Source organism: Artibeus jamaicensis, unplaced genomic scaffold (assembly GCF_021234435.1).
Source record: "Artibeus jamaicensis isolate MK-2021 breed Jamaican fruit bat unplaced genomic scaffold, CSHL_Jam_final contig_525, whole genome shotgun sequence".
NCBI lineage: Eukaryota > Metazoa > Chordata > Mammalia > Chiroptera > Phyllostomidae > Artibeus > Artibeus jamaicensis.
Genome location: NW_026521874.1, coordinates 1,796,944 through 1,812,575, shown reverse-complemented (window position 1 = coordinate 1,812,575; position 15,632 = coordinate 1,796,944). Strand labels below are relative to the sequence as shown.

Below are 15,632 nucleotides of genomic sequence, written 5' to 3'. Positions count from 1 at the left end.
CTGCCAGGTGGCCGTGGACAGTGCGCTTCTCCCAGAAGTGGCCTTTCCCCGTCCCGAGCTGGGAGTGCGGCTCTTGCCTGGGCAAAGCCACCACCCGCCAGTGACCACAGAGATGTGATGTTTGAGGAGGACGCGAACTCAGTGGTGGTGTGATGGGCAGGTGACTTGTTAATATCCATGGCATCTGTGAACAACCCTGGGAGGAAGCCAGAGGAAGATGGAAAAGGACCACGGGGAGATCCATTCTCTGCAGCACGCAACCCCGGCCCGGACGCGCACTCAGGGGGCTGGTATTTATCGGGTGTCGCCCGGGGCTTCGGCACTAACCTGGACACGGGGTCCCTGCTCCCACGAACCTGGCACGTTGGTGGAGAAAATGGCTAGTAAGTAAACAAACAAGTGAAAACACAGAGGCTCCATCCGGCTGGTGATGGTGGCTTTGAGGACGTGTCACAGGTGAATTGAGTGATGGCTCCGGGGATCGAGCTTCAGCTAATAAGACAGAAGTCGCTTCGGCTGTTTCAGCCGAGGGGGTTGAATGGAGGGGCACAGTTCCCGAGGGGATGACAGGCCAGAGCAGCCAAACTGGGGGAGGCCAAGGGCCATCGGGGAACGGTAGAGTGTTCCAGAATTAATAAGCAGGAGGTGGTGGCCACCTGTTGGGTCGGAGGGACCAAGGAGGGAGGCGATGATGGGGACCCAGATGCTAGCGCCGCTGCGGACGGGGAGCTGTGTCCATGGTGGGGGACCCCAGCAGAGACACCATGACTGTGACCTCAGGAGGCAGATCCAGGTGGCGGTGATTCATCAGCTATTCGTAAGGGTCACACTCGGACAGGATCAGCCAGGAGTTTCTCTTGCTGGTGGGTTTAGAAGACCTGGCTGCCCGGCCCCGTGCAAAGGAGCCTTCCACACCCAGCTGTGCACACCTGCAGTGTCCCCTGTGGGCCAGAAAACCAGCTCGGCTGTGATGTCACCGAAGAGGTTGCTGACTCTGTGGCTCACAGTGACCCACCTTGGGGCTCCAGGCTGCAGGAGCCACGAGTCCCGACCCAGACACCTGCCCGGGGGTGAGTTTTGTGTGCCAAGCGCAGCAGGGGTGTCCGTCTGAGCACTGCGGGTCCCACGGTCCCCGCTGGCACGCCCAGCGCCCTGTGAGTGGTTTTCTTCCAGGAGGTGGTTCGTCTCCCCCGAAGCAGCCATTTTTCAGCCACAGAGCATCTCTCTGGCACGCTCAGGGCTCTCAGCAAACCCCTACCTCGATTTCCTTTCTGGCTCATAGGGAGGGCGGCAGGGACGAGCAGCCCCGCCCAGTTGAGCCTCCCCGGACCCCTCATTTCCTGCCTCAGGACCCATCTCGTTCAGTCTGGGGGTGAAAGGCTCTTTAGGAAATCAGCAGACTGAGTAGCGTCTCATTTCACATTCACACGGCCACCTGGTCCACCTGCCAGTGGGGGAGGGGGAGGGGGCCACTGAGTGAGGTTTGCAGACTGAGCCGGGGCTTGTGAGCTTCCCAGGCCTGGACACAGTGCTGGGGATGCAGCCTCATGGCTGCATACGATGCATCTCGGTTCGGACGTCGTATTTTGCCGCAGTCTGGTTTGAGGACAGAATGAAGCCCCGGCAGCTGAGATGGACGGCTTCCCACATGAGCTCCCAGACAGAATCTGTACTGCTCTTTGCTTGAGTTATGCAGGGACCAGCCGAGAGCCTCACTGTGAGGCCTCGGCCACAGGAACGGAGAGAGCAGTCACAGCTCTGAATTTCTTGTTAATCAATTTCTGAGCAGTATAAAAGACCAACGCCAACGGTTAAAAAAATTCCGTAATGAAAACAGCACATTGCACTTTGCAATTACTTTAATTTCCTCTTCCACATCTGTAAATAAGTCAGAACTTAAACCTGGCCTTGGGCTTCCTGTAGAGTTTATGAGTAGGCGAACTTGAACTTGTCACTCCCCAACCTGGCCGGCTGTGGGCCCGTGCCCCGGAGCTGTTTCCCCCGCTGCCGGCTCACCTGGGTCTGGACTGCCCTGTGTGGAGAAGGGGAACAAACCGACAGGAAAACTAATTTAAGTTTGCTCCGGAACAGGGCTTCTGCGTGGCTCGGCTTTGTCAATCTGTTCCTCGGTGGCAGCGTGACAGCTAACCCTTTTCTGGGCCGAGGCTAATCCCTCAAAGTCATTTCCCCTCTGCCGCTGGCAAGTTAATCCTACGCTGTCTGCGAGGCCCATTTGGAAGGAACCAGGTCCCTGTCAGGAGAGCGAGTATGTCGTTTGCACGTTTGTGTGCAGGTGGTACATATGTGTCTTACACAGATGGGGGGTCGTCCAAGGTGACGTGGCGAGTGGCGAGGGCCCCCCCCACGGCCCGATTGTCCAAATGAGGGTGTGGGCGGCCCCGTGGTCTCCGTCACACAGGACAGCATCCGTCACTTCCGTCACCATCTCCCTTGCTATGGGACCGCGGCTCGCCGCCAGTGTGGCACTGTCATAAATCACACTTGTGACGCACATCCTTGGCTGTTAATCTTCCCGGTCTCTTGATTATTTCCTTGGCACAGAACCCCACACCCAGGCTCCTGGGCATTTCTCGGGGTCTCAACACTCCATTTTGCGATGGCCAAGTGGTGTCGGAGGTCCCTCCTCCGGCGTCATCCTCTTTGTGGGGCAGAACCCGCCCCTGTCTGTCACTGTGACACCCTCCCTGCCACGGCACTGCAGACAGAAGCGAGTAGTCACTACAGCAGGCTCATCGGAGGGGTGAGTAATAATTACCCCCTCCGTTCATTCGGTGATCCGACCCGCAGGCGGGCCTTCGGGAGAACTTGCTTTATCTTATTTCTTTTTCTTCTGCTTTGTTGAGGTATCGTTGCCACACAGGAAGTGCGCACCTACCCGTAAGGGGTGCAGTGGCATTGTGGGTACAGACGCACAGCGGAGCGCGGCACGGCCACGCCAGTGACCGTGGTCACGGCCTCCTGTGCGTGGGTGGCTTCCTGCTGCTTGTCTGTCTCTCGGAGGTTGTCGGTGTGTGGTCACCTGCGTCTCGTCACCCAAGCTGCGGGAGGGCTGTCTGTTTCCAGTCAATGGTCGCCTTCGTGCGACACACTCTGGGATCACGGCGCGTTTACGCGGCCCTCCGCACTTCCGTCTGTCCCTAGTCCGTCCTTCCTCGGGGTGCGCGATCTGCTCGTGCCCTTGTCTGCGGTTCAGGGCCGCCGCAGCCCATGTGCTTGTCGACGTGGCCCTGTGGTTCTTGCTCGTCTCTCGGAAGCAGAGATCCCTAGAAGCGGGATGTGAGCTGTGGCTTCCCCCGCTGCAGGGAGGACTGTGAAGAGGCCCCCGTGTCTTCCTGTCCCACAGGAGGGACAGGAAGAGGCACATGTCAGTGGTGGCGTCGGGCTCGGGGCCTTGTGAGCACGGGAGGCGGTGGCCTGTCCCCTCTAGGGGGTCAGTGGTGAGCAGGGCTCCTGCCCACTGCCCTTTCCTTCCTGGGAGGACGTGCGCTGTGCTGGGTGGGGGGCCGGTGGGCGGTGTGGCCTCACTCGAACCCTGCGCCTCTCAGGACACGGCGTTCATTCTTCCTCTGCTGTCCCTTGTCCTGCAGTGGCGGAGAGCCGCGGAGTCGCTGACAGCCTGCAGAGGTTCTCCTCGCTGCCCGCCTACCTCCCCGCCGGCCTCCAGGTGGCAGGCGCGGACGAGTCCTTCTTCCTCAAAGAGGCCGACCAGGACGTCACCAGGAACGCCAGCCTGCAGGTCCGCGTGGAGCCCTTCTTCGTGCACCGGGCCAGGGCGGCCCCGGTGGTCAACGCCAGCTACGGCCCGTTCTCGGCCGAGAAGGCCGTCCCCGAGGAGCTGCTGCTGACCCCCGCGGCCTTCGCAGGCGTGGACGCCTTCCCGTTCAACTGGAAGCTGAAGTCCCACGTGCTGGACAGCGCCATCTACTCCAACAGGCCCAAGGTACAGACACTGTTCTACGTCGCGGGCATGGCCTGGGACGACCCTGCGGGGAACCTGCCCTGCGTCAAGATGTTCGCCTACCCGGAGGCCCGGGAGGTGGCGGCCAGCTGCCGCCTGCGAGGGGCCCCGGGGCTGTGCGTGGCCGAGCTGGAGCTGCTGCCCGAGTGGTTCAGCTCGGGGCTGGACCTGGAGCCCGAGGAGGTGACCCCCGCACTGCTGGGGGGCACGGCCATGGAGCTGTTCTTCAGCCTCTTCCCGGCCGACCCCGCCGGCCGGTGTCCCCTGGAGGAGGACGGCAAGTGGGCCAACAACATCCACGCGGGCCCGGAGGGGCTGCTGCCGGTGCCGCCGGCCCGGGAGCGCATCGGCAGCGTGGTGGTCTACCCGACCCAGGACGACCTCAGGTGGTCCCTGCTGAGCCTGGATGAGAACGTCGTGGTCTCTGTGCCCCTAAACCTGGTCCGCGAAGGGGATGTGGCCACCTTCTTGGTGTCCCTGGCCAGCGGCTCCGTGGCAGAGCACTTCACGCTCAGGTGAGTGGCTCTGCGGGCTGGACTGGGGGGCAGACTACGTTTGGCTGTCTGTGCACGGTCAGCCACCAAGTGGGTGCTGGTGGGGCGCGAGTCCAGGGTTGTGGGGACACGTACCGGCGTGGACCAGAGACCACGTGAGGCAGCGGGCCAGACACGGCCAGGCAGTGCGTTCGGGGGTGGGCGTCTGTGCCATCTTAGCCCACAGAGGGCCTTCTGTACACACACACAGTTACGGTTTGCGCTTATTGCATGGGTTTGCCCAGTGGGAGGCGGTAGTGAGCCACTGCGGGTCGGGAAGGGTTGGAGGAACCAGGGGCGGCTCCCTCCTCCTGTTCTGCTCCCTGACCTGTCGCTGGCGGAAGGTGCACTTCCTCCTGTGGGATGCAGGTCCCCTCAAGGGTAGCCCGGTCTTGCCGGGCTATCAGCTCCCACGGGCAGCCCAGTGCTGGGAGTTCGCTGCCCCCCCTCCTCCCGGCCCCCCTCCCTAGGGGTGGGGTCACTTCTTGCTGTCACTAAGGTCTGGTAGCATCGCCGTCCCCCACGGAGGCCTTACTTCTGTGCCCTGAGTCAGCGGTCCCCAACATTTTGGCACCAGGGACCGGTTTAATGGAAGACAGTTTTGCCACAGACCGGGGGGGGGGGGGCGGGGGCGGGGTGATGGTTCCAGGACCATCCAAGCGCAGTGCATTGAGCTCACCTCCTGCCATGTGGCCCAGGTACTGACAGGACGGGACCAGTACCGGTACGTGGCCTGGAGATTGGGGACCCCGTCCTGTGTAACCAGTTCTCCGTGTCATTTTCCCTCTGTTGGGGCATAAAGAGCGGCTTCTGTGTCCCCGGCCGGCCCCTGTTGGCGCAGGCTACAGACCTCACCTCCGTCTTGGACGTGCTGGCTTTGCGGCGCCTGTGGGCGTTGAATGGGGAGGGGGCCGGGCAGTTTGAGGCGTGGCTGGAAACCTGGAGGTCCAGGTGAGGGGTCTTTGGGAATTGGATGTAACATTGGAGCCTTGGGAAGGATGATTTTTCTCAGTAAAAGTCATGCAAAGAGAAGAGGAGCCTTTGGAGTCTTGTGAGGCGTCTCGGAGGACCGTGGCATTTAGCTGCCGGTAAACGGCAAAGGTGAGCCTGGGGAAGGGCCGTGAGATGGGAGAGGACCCAGGAGAACATTGCGATGCCAAAGGAGAGAAGAGAAGAGGCAGGAGCGAGGGAGCGGCAGAGAGTGGAATGCCGCTGAGAGGCCGGGCAGGGGGTGGAAATGAACCCTTCCAGTTTTATGTGTGGAGGCCACGTGCGACTCTTGTAAGATGCTTCCTGGGTTTCTGGGGGTAAAAGCCACCCTGAAGGGGTTTGGGGGTGAGTGATCTGTAACGTATACTCGTTAGGGAATTAAGTTCAGCTGAGTATAGCTGAAGCACCATGAACACTGGCCTCACCAAGAGAGGGGCAGATTCAGGGAGAAGTAAGAAGTCCGCAGGTGGGAACTGGGCTGGTGGATCGGGGATGTCACAGCATCAGGGTTGTGTGATTCCATTGGCTTTCCCCTCATTGACACAAAGGGGCTGCTGAGTGGTGGTCATCACGTCTACGTTTCACTCGGAAGGAAAGAGAGAGGCAGCAAGTCACGTGCACCTGCGTCTGCCCCCCTTTAGGGAGCCTTCCCAGAGCATCCGCCAACCTCTTCTGACGCGTGCCCAATGTTTGGAGCTTTGTCGTGATCAAGTCCATCTAGAGTGAGTGACCAGGGAGTCCCAGGTGCCCCACTGGGCACCGTGCCAGTCTCCTTGCTCCAGATCAGGGTCCTCAGGAAAAAACGGAGGATGCACCTTGTCTGCCACCCGTGATTCGGTGGATACGGGGAGGACAGTGCCTCTTGCTGTTGCTCCCAGCATCTGCCTGGGAACAAGATGGGTGGACGGAGAGTAAACTGGGGCGCGGGGTACCAGGAGGGCTCTTTCCTCTAGAGCTGAGGGGGCCTGTGCGTGTTCAAACGCCAAAGCAAGTTCACAGTCCCAGCGGCAGTGCGTGCCGGGTTTCCTGGGCCCGAAAGGGCCCCTGCGTGCCCCTCATGGTTTTCCAAGACTCACTCACAGTCTGAGCGAGACTTAAAGGGCCAGCGCTGGTCAGAGCTGCAGGCCACAGTCTGCGGTCTCTTGCTGTTGATGGGCAGGGCGTGGTTCCGTGCTGGTTTCACCGGATCTCCAGCACAAGTGCCGTGTGCCGTGCAGCTCCGCCGGCCCTGTGTGCGGTGGTAACAGGTTCTCCGTCTCCGTTGAGGTCAGACTGACCGTCACGCTCTGTCATGTGGGTGCACGTCCAGAAGGAAAGGCTATAATGCCTTGTGTCATGGTGTGTTGCAAGCTATCATTGTAAGGTTAGATAGAGTTTTTAATTGCGTCTCCTTCTTTTGGGTGGTCTAAATCCACAGACCATTTTGCAAGAAATTTAACGTCTCCCGGCCCGGGTAGTGATTTTTCTGCAGTTGCGGCAACAATGTTGCGCCCGCTACTTAATGAATCTGCCGGCCCTTTCCCTGTCAGCCGTCCGGCCGTCGGCTCCTTTCCCGGGACGGCCGCTTCATGGGGGTAGATGGAGGGGCTCTCTGCTCGTCCGTGGTGTGGGACCCCTGCATCGGCCTTCGGAGATGCTTTCCCAGGGGGACTGGGTTGCCCCGAGGATGCCCGTGTAGCAGGGGCTGGGCTCGCAGCTGTGGGGACACACTGTAGCCGCAGTGTCCGGAATTCTGACTGGGTCAGAGGTGGTGGCGAGGCAGCTGGAAGGGAGAAGGTCCCTTTGCTGTCGCACATTTGCCGTGACCCTGACTGTGACCCAGGGGCAAGGGCACGACACAGGGACACCGAGCCTGGCTCCCACCTCGTGTCCCCGACACTGCCCTGCCCTCACTGTGCCCAATGTGCCGTTGGACCTCAGTGAGCAGGGAGTGAACACCCCCGCTGAGCACCCGGACGCGGTGCGTGGCCTGTGGGCCCCGTGTGGACACCTGCCCCTGACACTTCAGAGTGTGGCCTTCGTGGGGTCTTTAAAAGAGGTGAACAGCAGCGTGGACTCTTTGTCCACTGTGACCGGCTTTACAAGAGGAGCAGATGAGGTCACCGACATCCAGAGGAGGACACCACGTGCGCCCACAGTGCCACGGTGGCTGCCGACAAGCCGAGAGGTCTCAGCAGAAACCACGCCTGCCGGCGTCTTGATCTTGGACGTCAGCCTCCAGCCCCACGGGAAGCCCGTGCCGTTGCCCAGGGCCCGGCCTGCGGCCCTCGCTCCTGGCAGTCCCCGTGAGCGAGGCCAGGGCTCTACCTCGGGGGGGGGGGGACTCCGGTCGCTTTCCAAGCCCGTGGCTGACAGGTCTGTCATTTCGTACTGTCCCCAGCCCTGTCCTCTCCTTCAGGACTCCCGTTCTCCCTCCCGTTGCAGTTCGAGACTCCTGAGCGCACAGGTTCTGGTGTTTGGACCGGTTCGGCTCCCTGGGGCCACCGCTCGGCACATGGACGGTCCACGGGGCGCTTGCTTGGTTTTCGGGTGCAGAGGACGGTGCTGACGTGGCAGAGGTGTCGCTGTGACCTTGTTTCCTGAGGCCTTCACCTGGAGCCTCCTCCCTCCCTGGTCTGAGGTCACTTTCCCGCTTCCCGTTTGCTCCTTGGCAAACTCGGGAGATCCCAAAGCCTTCTGCCGGGTTCTGGTGAGAGTTTGCACAGCGGTGCTGACTCACTCGCTTGCTCACAAACACCAGTCTCATTGAGATTAGGAGGCGACAGGTTTTAACCAGTCGTCAGTCAACCCCTGGAGGTGCAGACGCTTCTTGCCAGGGTTGAACTTGACACACGCAGGCATGTGGAAGGTCTCCTTCGGGGTGTCTCTGGGGCTTCAGCCAAGTCTCCCTAACGCCCCGTCTATTGCAGACACCCCTGCGCCCCTCACCGCCCAGATTCCCCTTCCCTCCTCCCGGGCCCAGGAGCCAGGCCTCCCTCGCAGCCATCGCCTGTGTCCGTGAACTTGCACTTGTCGGTGCTTGCCAGCTAATGGCAATGACATGCTGTTAAAAAAACCGGAGAGAAAAGAGAGGCCATTGTGGTGTGAACGAGATGCCAGAGGGAATGGATGTTTCGATGCCGCGTTCGGAGGGGGCTCAATTTCCGTGGGTTCATGTGGCGGAAAAATGTTGAGAGCTGAATTTCATTTTGCGGCGGGGCCGCCGTGCCCAGCCGAAACCCGCAGGATCCGATAGGACGTTTCCGTCCCGGAGCAGGTTAATAAAGCCCCTAATAGGATTTGCTGACCGTCAGAGCCGCAGCCCGGGTGGCAGGGCGCTTTTATTTATCTGCCATCTGTATGTAAATTTCGCCATTATGGAAATTGTGTCAGATAGTGGACGGCGACCAGAGAACACTCCGTGTATTGTGGGGTTCGGGCTGAGACACGAGAGGAGGAGGAAAGCCGCCTCGGTGGGTGTCCGAGCCCGTAGATGAGCCAGCTCACTGGGGCTTTTCTGGAAGAGGCTCAGCCTCAGAATGCAACCTGCGGCCACAGTTGCTGGGCTCATTTACATATTTAAATATACAGCAGTCACTCAAAGACAGGAGGCGGGGCCGAGCTGTCCAGGGAAAAGACGTGCCCACGCCTCACCGTATTATTAGCTCCGGAATCCGAGGCCAGTCTGTCCTTTCATAGCTCCTTGGGTGACTGACTATAAAGAGACCGTTTCTTGGCTAAAGGACAAATATTCTTGGAGTTAATTATAGCCAGGCAGGGACGAGAGGAACACCTCTTTGCTTTTGATCCTGAAAGAAACTTGGCCGACACAGAGGAATTAAATGGGGACTCTGGAGGGTGGACGCAGCAACCTGAGCGTCCTGGGGTGGGCGAGCGAGTGGCTGACGGTGGCCATCTGTCAGGGGCGTGCAGTGCACTCTGGGACACGCCTGGTGAGAAAGTGTGACTGGCCCCCACTCCGCGCCACGTTCCCATGGTGACGCGATGGAGTCCAAGAGACCGGCTTTGGGGAGCCCTGCACACACAGGCACCTTCTGTGTCCCGGCCAGATGGGTCTCGGGACACTTTTGCCTTTAAACTTATCTTAGACTCTACGCAGCCACGGTCTGTGCCTTGCACTTTGGGAGTGACCAGTGTGTGTGGGGGCGGGCGGATATGATTTCCAGAGACACCTGAGATGCTTGGGTGTGGCCACCAGATCAGGAGTTTTAAAACATGGGGTGACGGCGACCCGCAACCGTAGCCCTAGCTCGGAGGCTGGCAATGACACCCCTTTATTTTCTCCCAGGTCTCTGGGTCGGGAGCCCTGGCACGGTGTCTGGGCCCTCTGCTCGCGGTCCCACTGGTTCCCCCCTGTTCCCACCCGAGACCTGACTGGGGACAAATGTGCTTCCAGAGTCTTTCGTGTGCCTGGCAGCCCTTTGCTTGCCGTCACAGGACTGAGAGCCCTGGGCTGTCACTGGCTCTCGGAGGCCGCGGGCAGCACCCCCTGCCCCGCCCGGCCTCGCTGCTCACGCCTTCAGAGGCGCCAGGGAGAGGCGGTGTCTGGAGGGCATCTGCTTGCCAGGTGGAGTCTCACCAGAGGCGCTGCAACCACGGAGGGACATTCCGTCACCGTTGCCACATCCCGTGGGTTCCGTGCATGTCACAGGTCCCACCCACACTCAAGGGGAAGTGGGGGTAGGACCTGGGTGGTCACCAGGAGGCAGGGCATCGAGGACTGCCCTCGGGTGTGTCTGGAGCCAGGGGAAGAGGTTGCGTGGGGAATCCACCCTTCGGTGGGGGGATAACACAGTGACTGTCTCATGGAAGCAGGGAGACAGCAGGCTGGGGACCGGACCAGCGTCCTGGGCCGAAGGGGGCTTCCCACAGAGGGGCACCCGCTGGCAGGTCCCTGCTCAGAGCTGCGCTGGCCCGAGCGGAGAGGAAATTTCTAGAGTCGGAGTAGAACAGCCTCGCAGCTCTTTCTTCTTGGTGGTTTCCTGGGGTGTCAAGGGCCCCCTGGCTTTGCAAGTCGTTTCGCCGTAACCGGCGGTCCCCAGGGCGGCAGAACCACGCAGACAGCTGCAGTCCCCTGCTGTGCCGGAAACATGGCAGTGATTAGAATGATTTGTTTGTGAAAATGTTAAATTTCTGATTTGTCAAAGCGACCCGTGGGGTCTGCTCAGTCACTGACTTCCTTAGGAGAAAGAGGGGACCAGGGGGGGCGGTGGTCCCACAGGACACGGCACTCGTTGCTTCCGGAAAGTTCTTCCTTCCTAGAGAAATGCTGGCACAGGCGGGCTGCCTGTTCTCGTGGCTCCTGCCGTCTCCGGGACTCAGAGACCAAACTGTGCGTCCCCGGCGCCCAGCTCTTCAGCCACCTGGGCAGCAGGGGACCCCACCGTGGCCTCTCGCACGCAGGCCCGGTGCCCGGCCCCTCTCCGCCCCTTCCCTGCCTGGTAACCCCTGGCAATTTCAGTCCTGGGCCGAGGCTGTTCCCAGTGCGCCCGTTGGCAACTCGCTCTCCCCATCCCAGGCGGCGCCACGGTTTCCATCTCACACTCGAGGTGGCCAGTGGGGCCCCCAAAGGGCCAATTTAGCAGAAATGTTTCAGGGCCTCCCAGCTCCCCAAGGGCCCCCCTAGACTTTGCTCTCCACACCCCTGTCTGCAAGTCCCCGTTCACTGTCAACAACCCCGGCCGAGTCCCCTGTGTTCGCACCGTGCTTCTGGCCTGCAGTCGGCGCAGCCTGCCGACCCCAAGGGCAGAGACACTGGCGGTGAGCGTGGGGTCGGCCCGGCCGCTGTCCAAGGCCAAGTGTGTGCAGGGAGTCACTTCCAAATGGTCGGTTCACCACCGAGTATTTCTTATTCAAACCTCTGTCTGCCAAGGGGCCCTGCACTCTGTTCCTCAAACCCCAAGGCTTCAGGCAACAAGTATGAGCGTAATGAAGACCCTGTGGGATGATACATGTAAGTTCTGTGTGTGTGAATGTCAGGAAGTAGTCGTCACGTAAATGGACCAAAGGCGGACCGAGTACACGGCCCCTTGGCCCTTCACCGCGGATGGCGCCTGTTAGCTCAAAGGCCCTCCAGCGCCAAACTTAACTTGTTATGCATCTAATTGTTCTAATCGGGCTTGACCTCTTTGCATGCTGGGAAATCCACGCCCAGCTCTTTCAGCCGTGGTAAGGGGCACCCCAGGCTCCAAGGCACCCCCACAGCTGCACTCCGGAGCCCTCTGACCCCTGACACCGCCCGCTGTGTTGCCGAGTGACAGCTTCCAGACACCGAAGGCCCCCCAGTCCTCCTCTTCCTCAGGGCTTCCCTTCCCCTCCCCCTTTTGGGTGGTGACCCCCCTTGGCCTACTGTACGGGGGGTCTTACTCCCAGAGGGACTAAGCCAACGTGTGGAACTCTCCGGTCGTCGCCTAGACCAAGCTGGTTGTGGGCCACCTCGCGGTCACCTCTCTTCGCCGGCCCGGCCCCCAGGTCCCTCCAGCGCCTCCCAGTGCTGGGACCGTCAGCCGTCTCCACAGAGTTTCAGATGGCAAAGCTTCTAAATAACACGCAGCGAGAATATCACCAGGCCTAAAAATACCTCCCTAAAACACACAATGAATATTCAAGGCGTGGATTTTTCTGGGCTTAAATTGTTCCAGCAAATGTGTTCTAAAATTGGGAAGGATTTGGCCAAAGAGCTGGAGTTTAGGAAGAGACTGATTGGGCTCGGTCATGTGGGCACAGCCGGCCGCTCCCTTGGCTGACCTTGGGGTCCGGGCCCTGCGGAGGCCAAGCTGGGACCGCGTGGCCCGAGGTGCCTGGGTGAACAGACCCTCCCATTGGCCAGCTCGCTCCGGGGTCTCAGAGGTCGGCTCCCAAGAGCTGAGGGCGGAGATGCAAGTTCTCTTTGTACCAGACGAACCCCTTTCCACACACCCATCGTGCCAGCAGCCGAACAAACCAAAACCCCGCGGAGAGGAGAAGTTTACTTCCAAGGTGGACGGTGAGGCGTGGAAGACACAAAGACTGAGGTGCTCCGGCCTGGCACGTTTTCTTGTGCCCAGCGAGGCGGTGGCCGCATGGGTCTGGGAAGACAGCTGGGAACGAGGCGGAGCCGCTGGGGGGTCGCTGCCCGGTCTCTCGTCCCCAGCTGCCGGGGGCCGGCCGGAGTCCAGAGCTTTCTCGCTGCTCATCCGCGGCAGCTGGAACGTTACCTGGTCCGACCCAGAGGGGGCCCATCTGCGCTCTAACAGCTTAGCAGCAAGTGGACGAGTGTTCGTGATGTCCGGGGTCCCCAATCCCATCCGAGGGACACACGGCGAGGCCACTTTGGTCTGTCCCTGCCTCTGTTCCTGTGACCCGGCTGGAGGCTGCCGTACTGGAGAACGGCGACCCCTGCTGGTTAAAGGCCACTGCCTGAGTCCGTCTCCCACCCTCCCAGGGTCCCCTCTCTCGGATCAGCGGGTACAATGGCAGTGGCGGGCCCTCTGGGTGACCTCCTGGCCTGCTGAGGCCCTGTCCCTGCTGTTCAGTGCTTGGTTGTCACTCCTGGCTGGTCACCTGGTTCTGAAACTCCAGGGTGAGCTCACCTGCTGCGTGCGATGCTCTCGGGTGGGAAAGAGAAAATGCACAGCAGGGGGGACACTGGGGAGACTGTGCGTGTCGCCTCACAAATCGGGGTGGAGAGGCTTCCTGACAAAGTCCCCGAGGACGAGGGGCCTGCCCTTGGCTTTGTTACACGTCCTATCGTCTCTGAAGGGGAGAGGCCGGGTGACGAGGGCTCAGTTAGGGAGCTGAGCACGGAGACTTTGGTCCGAGACGTAACCCCTGAGTGTTCGCCAGGCAGCAAATGACGCAAAGTGTGGCTCAAGAGGAGGCTCTGCGTGGGGGGGGGGCGGGTTTGGCTCCTGGTCTTGGCTCTGCAACGACCAGCTCTGTGACCTCCAGCTGGACACTCGCCGATGGGGCGGGAGGGTCGCCGTTGGTGCATCTGGATGTTGAGGACCACGGCGGGAGCCCTGGCCTCGGGCCGCCTGATGAACGCTCTCTGTGAGCAGTTGCGCGGACAGGAAAGGATGTGACAAGATGGTCAAGCAGCAGGTGCAGAGCACGGTGGGACCTCGCGGTCCCCGGGGTGGGAGGACTCTGTGCATCGAGACTCTAAAACTTCTCGTCAACGGCCCTGTGTGGCAGCAGGTTGGGACGGCCGAAAGCCCGGGGAGAGGGGGGCCCGTGTTGGTGATTCACATGAATGAGCTCCTGGGAGGTCGGGCTGGTGGGACAGGCAGCTTCGAGGACAAGCAAGTGTCGTCGGCAGAACTTCGCAGGAGGGAAGAGCGAGTTGGGGCAAAGGAGGCATCGGGAGTCTCCGGAGGGAGGTGCCGTGGGGGCGGCCTGTTCCTCCTCAGTCCCCGGGCTGGGCAGCCTCCCGGCCTCCCAGACGCCCCACGTCCCCCTGGGGACCTCTCCCTGTCTCTGGGGGAAGCGCAGGCCCCGCCCGGCCTCTCCACCCCCCCCACAAACAATCCTCCCTTCCTGTCACGGGGCCCCTGAAGCAGAACTCGCCGCTTCCCTGCGCGCTGCCCACGGAAAACTACCATGTGTGGCAGCTCCCGCTCCAGGCACTTGGGAAAATCATAGGACACTTGACTTTCAGAGAAAAGCCACTTACAGTCCGGCCCCTGGCATCTCCTGGAGGTGAGGGCACCTCTGTCCCGGGGGTGTGTTCTTGCTGCCCATTTCAAACTACAGTGGTTCTGCGTCTCCCCCCACCCCCCACAGGATCAAGGCGGCGGCAGGCGTGAGAATTGCAGCGGTGAGGGTCAGCGGCGAAGACCGCTGGGCCATCCAGGAGGAAATCGACAATGACGGTGTCCAGACCACGGCCGCCCTCACCTGTGTGGGCCAGCACCGGGACCCGCAGAGCAGGTAGGCGCCGAGGCGGCGGGCGCGGGGGTGGGTGCGGACACTGACGGAAGATGAAGGTGCCTGTGAGCACAGTGGAGGCCGACGTGTGCTCTTGAGTTCGTCCCCCAGCCCTGGGTGGCTCTGTGAGGGGTGGCCGCCCCGGGGGGGCCTCGTTCTTCATTCTCTCTGTCCTGCAGCGGCCCAACTGGCTCGGCGGCCTCAGACACGGCCTGGGCTCACCTTTGTCACAGTGCGGGGTCTGAGAGCCTGCTTTAAGAATTTTGTTGTTATTTTCATCATTATTATCATCATTATTATTATTATCTGCACTGGAGAGTTGGAGAACAAAATGGGCAGAATAGAACGCCTTCGGAGGCGAGGGGAGACGTCCCTGTTGATGGGCACACTGAGCTCTCTCACCCCAAGTTATCTTTGCCTCTTTTACCGATTGTCACCATGGGTGGTCTCTTCTTTCTTTTCTGGTGTTCACACCCTCTGAGGTCCACCACAGTCTTAGCCACAGCGGGGAATGAATGAATGAATGAATGAATGAATGAATGAATGAATGAGGGAGAGGCAGGGTGGGTGGGGGCATGAGAAGGGAGAAGAGACTGGGTAGAGCTCGCCTTTCTCGGCGGGGTCCCTGCTGGGTGCTGTCCCTAACAGGGGGACCCCAGCCTCAGCCAGAAGTCTGTCTGCCTGCTGCCTATGGTCTCTCTCCCAGAGAGGGAAGGGACTCGGGCTGAGCGGCCCAGAGCCTCCCGCTGGGAACAGTGATCAGCGAGGTCGCTGCCTCTCACTGCGAACTCGACGTTCCGGTCGGCGTCCTGCGCGCCCCCTGGCAGGGGTTTCGGTCTGCACCCGCCCGACCCACGGTTTCCCTGGGAATATGCACCCCTCCCACACCCCGGGCGGTCACAGATGCAGGCAGCCTCGGACATTTACACGTGCTCGCCGCTGCCAGGAGTGGAACGCCCACCTTGAGTGGCTGCCACAATAGGCTTGTTATCATCTCACCTGGTGGGAAATTTAGAGGGAGGGGTTGTGGGGTCGGTGCGTCTCCAGGTGGGTTCTGTCTGTCCACTCTGTGGTGCCCAGTTCACTGACTGTCATCCTCCAGCTTCTTTCCTCGTGGTGGCAAGACGGCTGCAGCAGGTCCAGCCATCACAGACTCACCCAGTTGTAGACAAAGACTGGAAGGGAGGGGGGCTTCTCCTCATGGATCTCTTTCTACCGGGGAA

General features: G+C 60.8%; 1 protein-coding gene across 1 annotated transcript in view; it reads left to right on the top strand.

The window, feature by feature from the left end:
- The window catches only part of TMEM132B (transmembrane protein 132B), a 160,385-nt gene that overhangs the window by 82,524 nt on the left and 62,229 nt on the right, over window positions 1-15,632 (top strand). Inside the window, exons 2-3 of the mRNA XM_053669594.1 lie at window positions 3,609-4,494; window positions 14,266-14,412. Of these exons, the coding sequence (XP_053525569.1) occupies window positions 3,609-4,494; window positions 14,266-14,412 (1,033 nt within the window). The remainder of the gene's footprint in view (window positions 1-3,608; window positions 4,495-14,265; window positions 14,413-15,632) is intronic.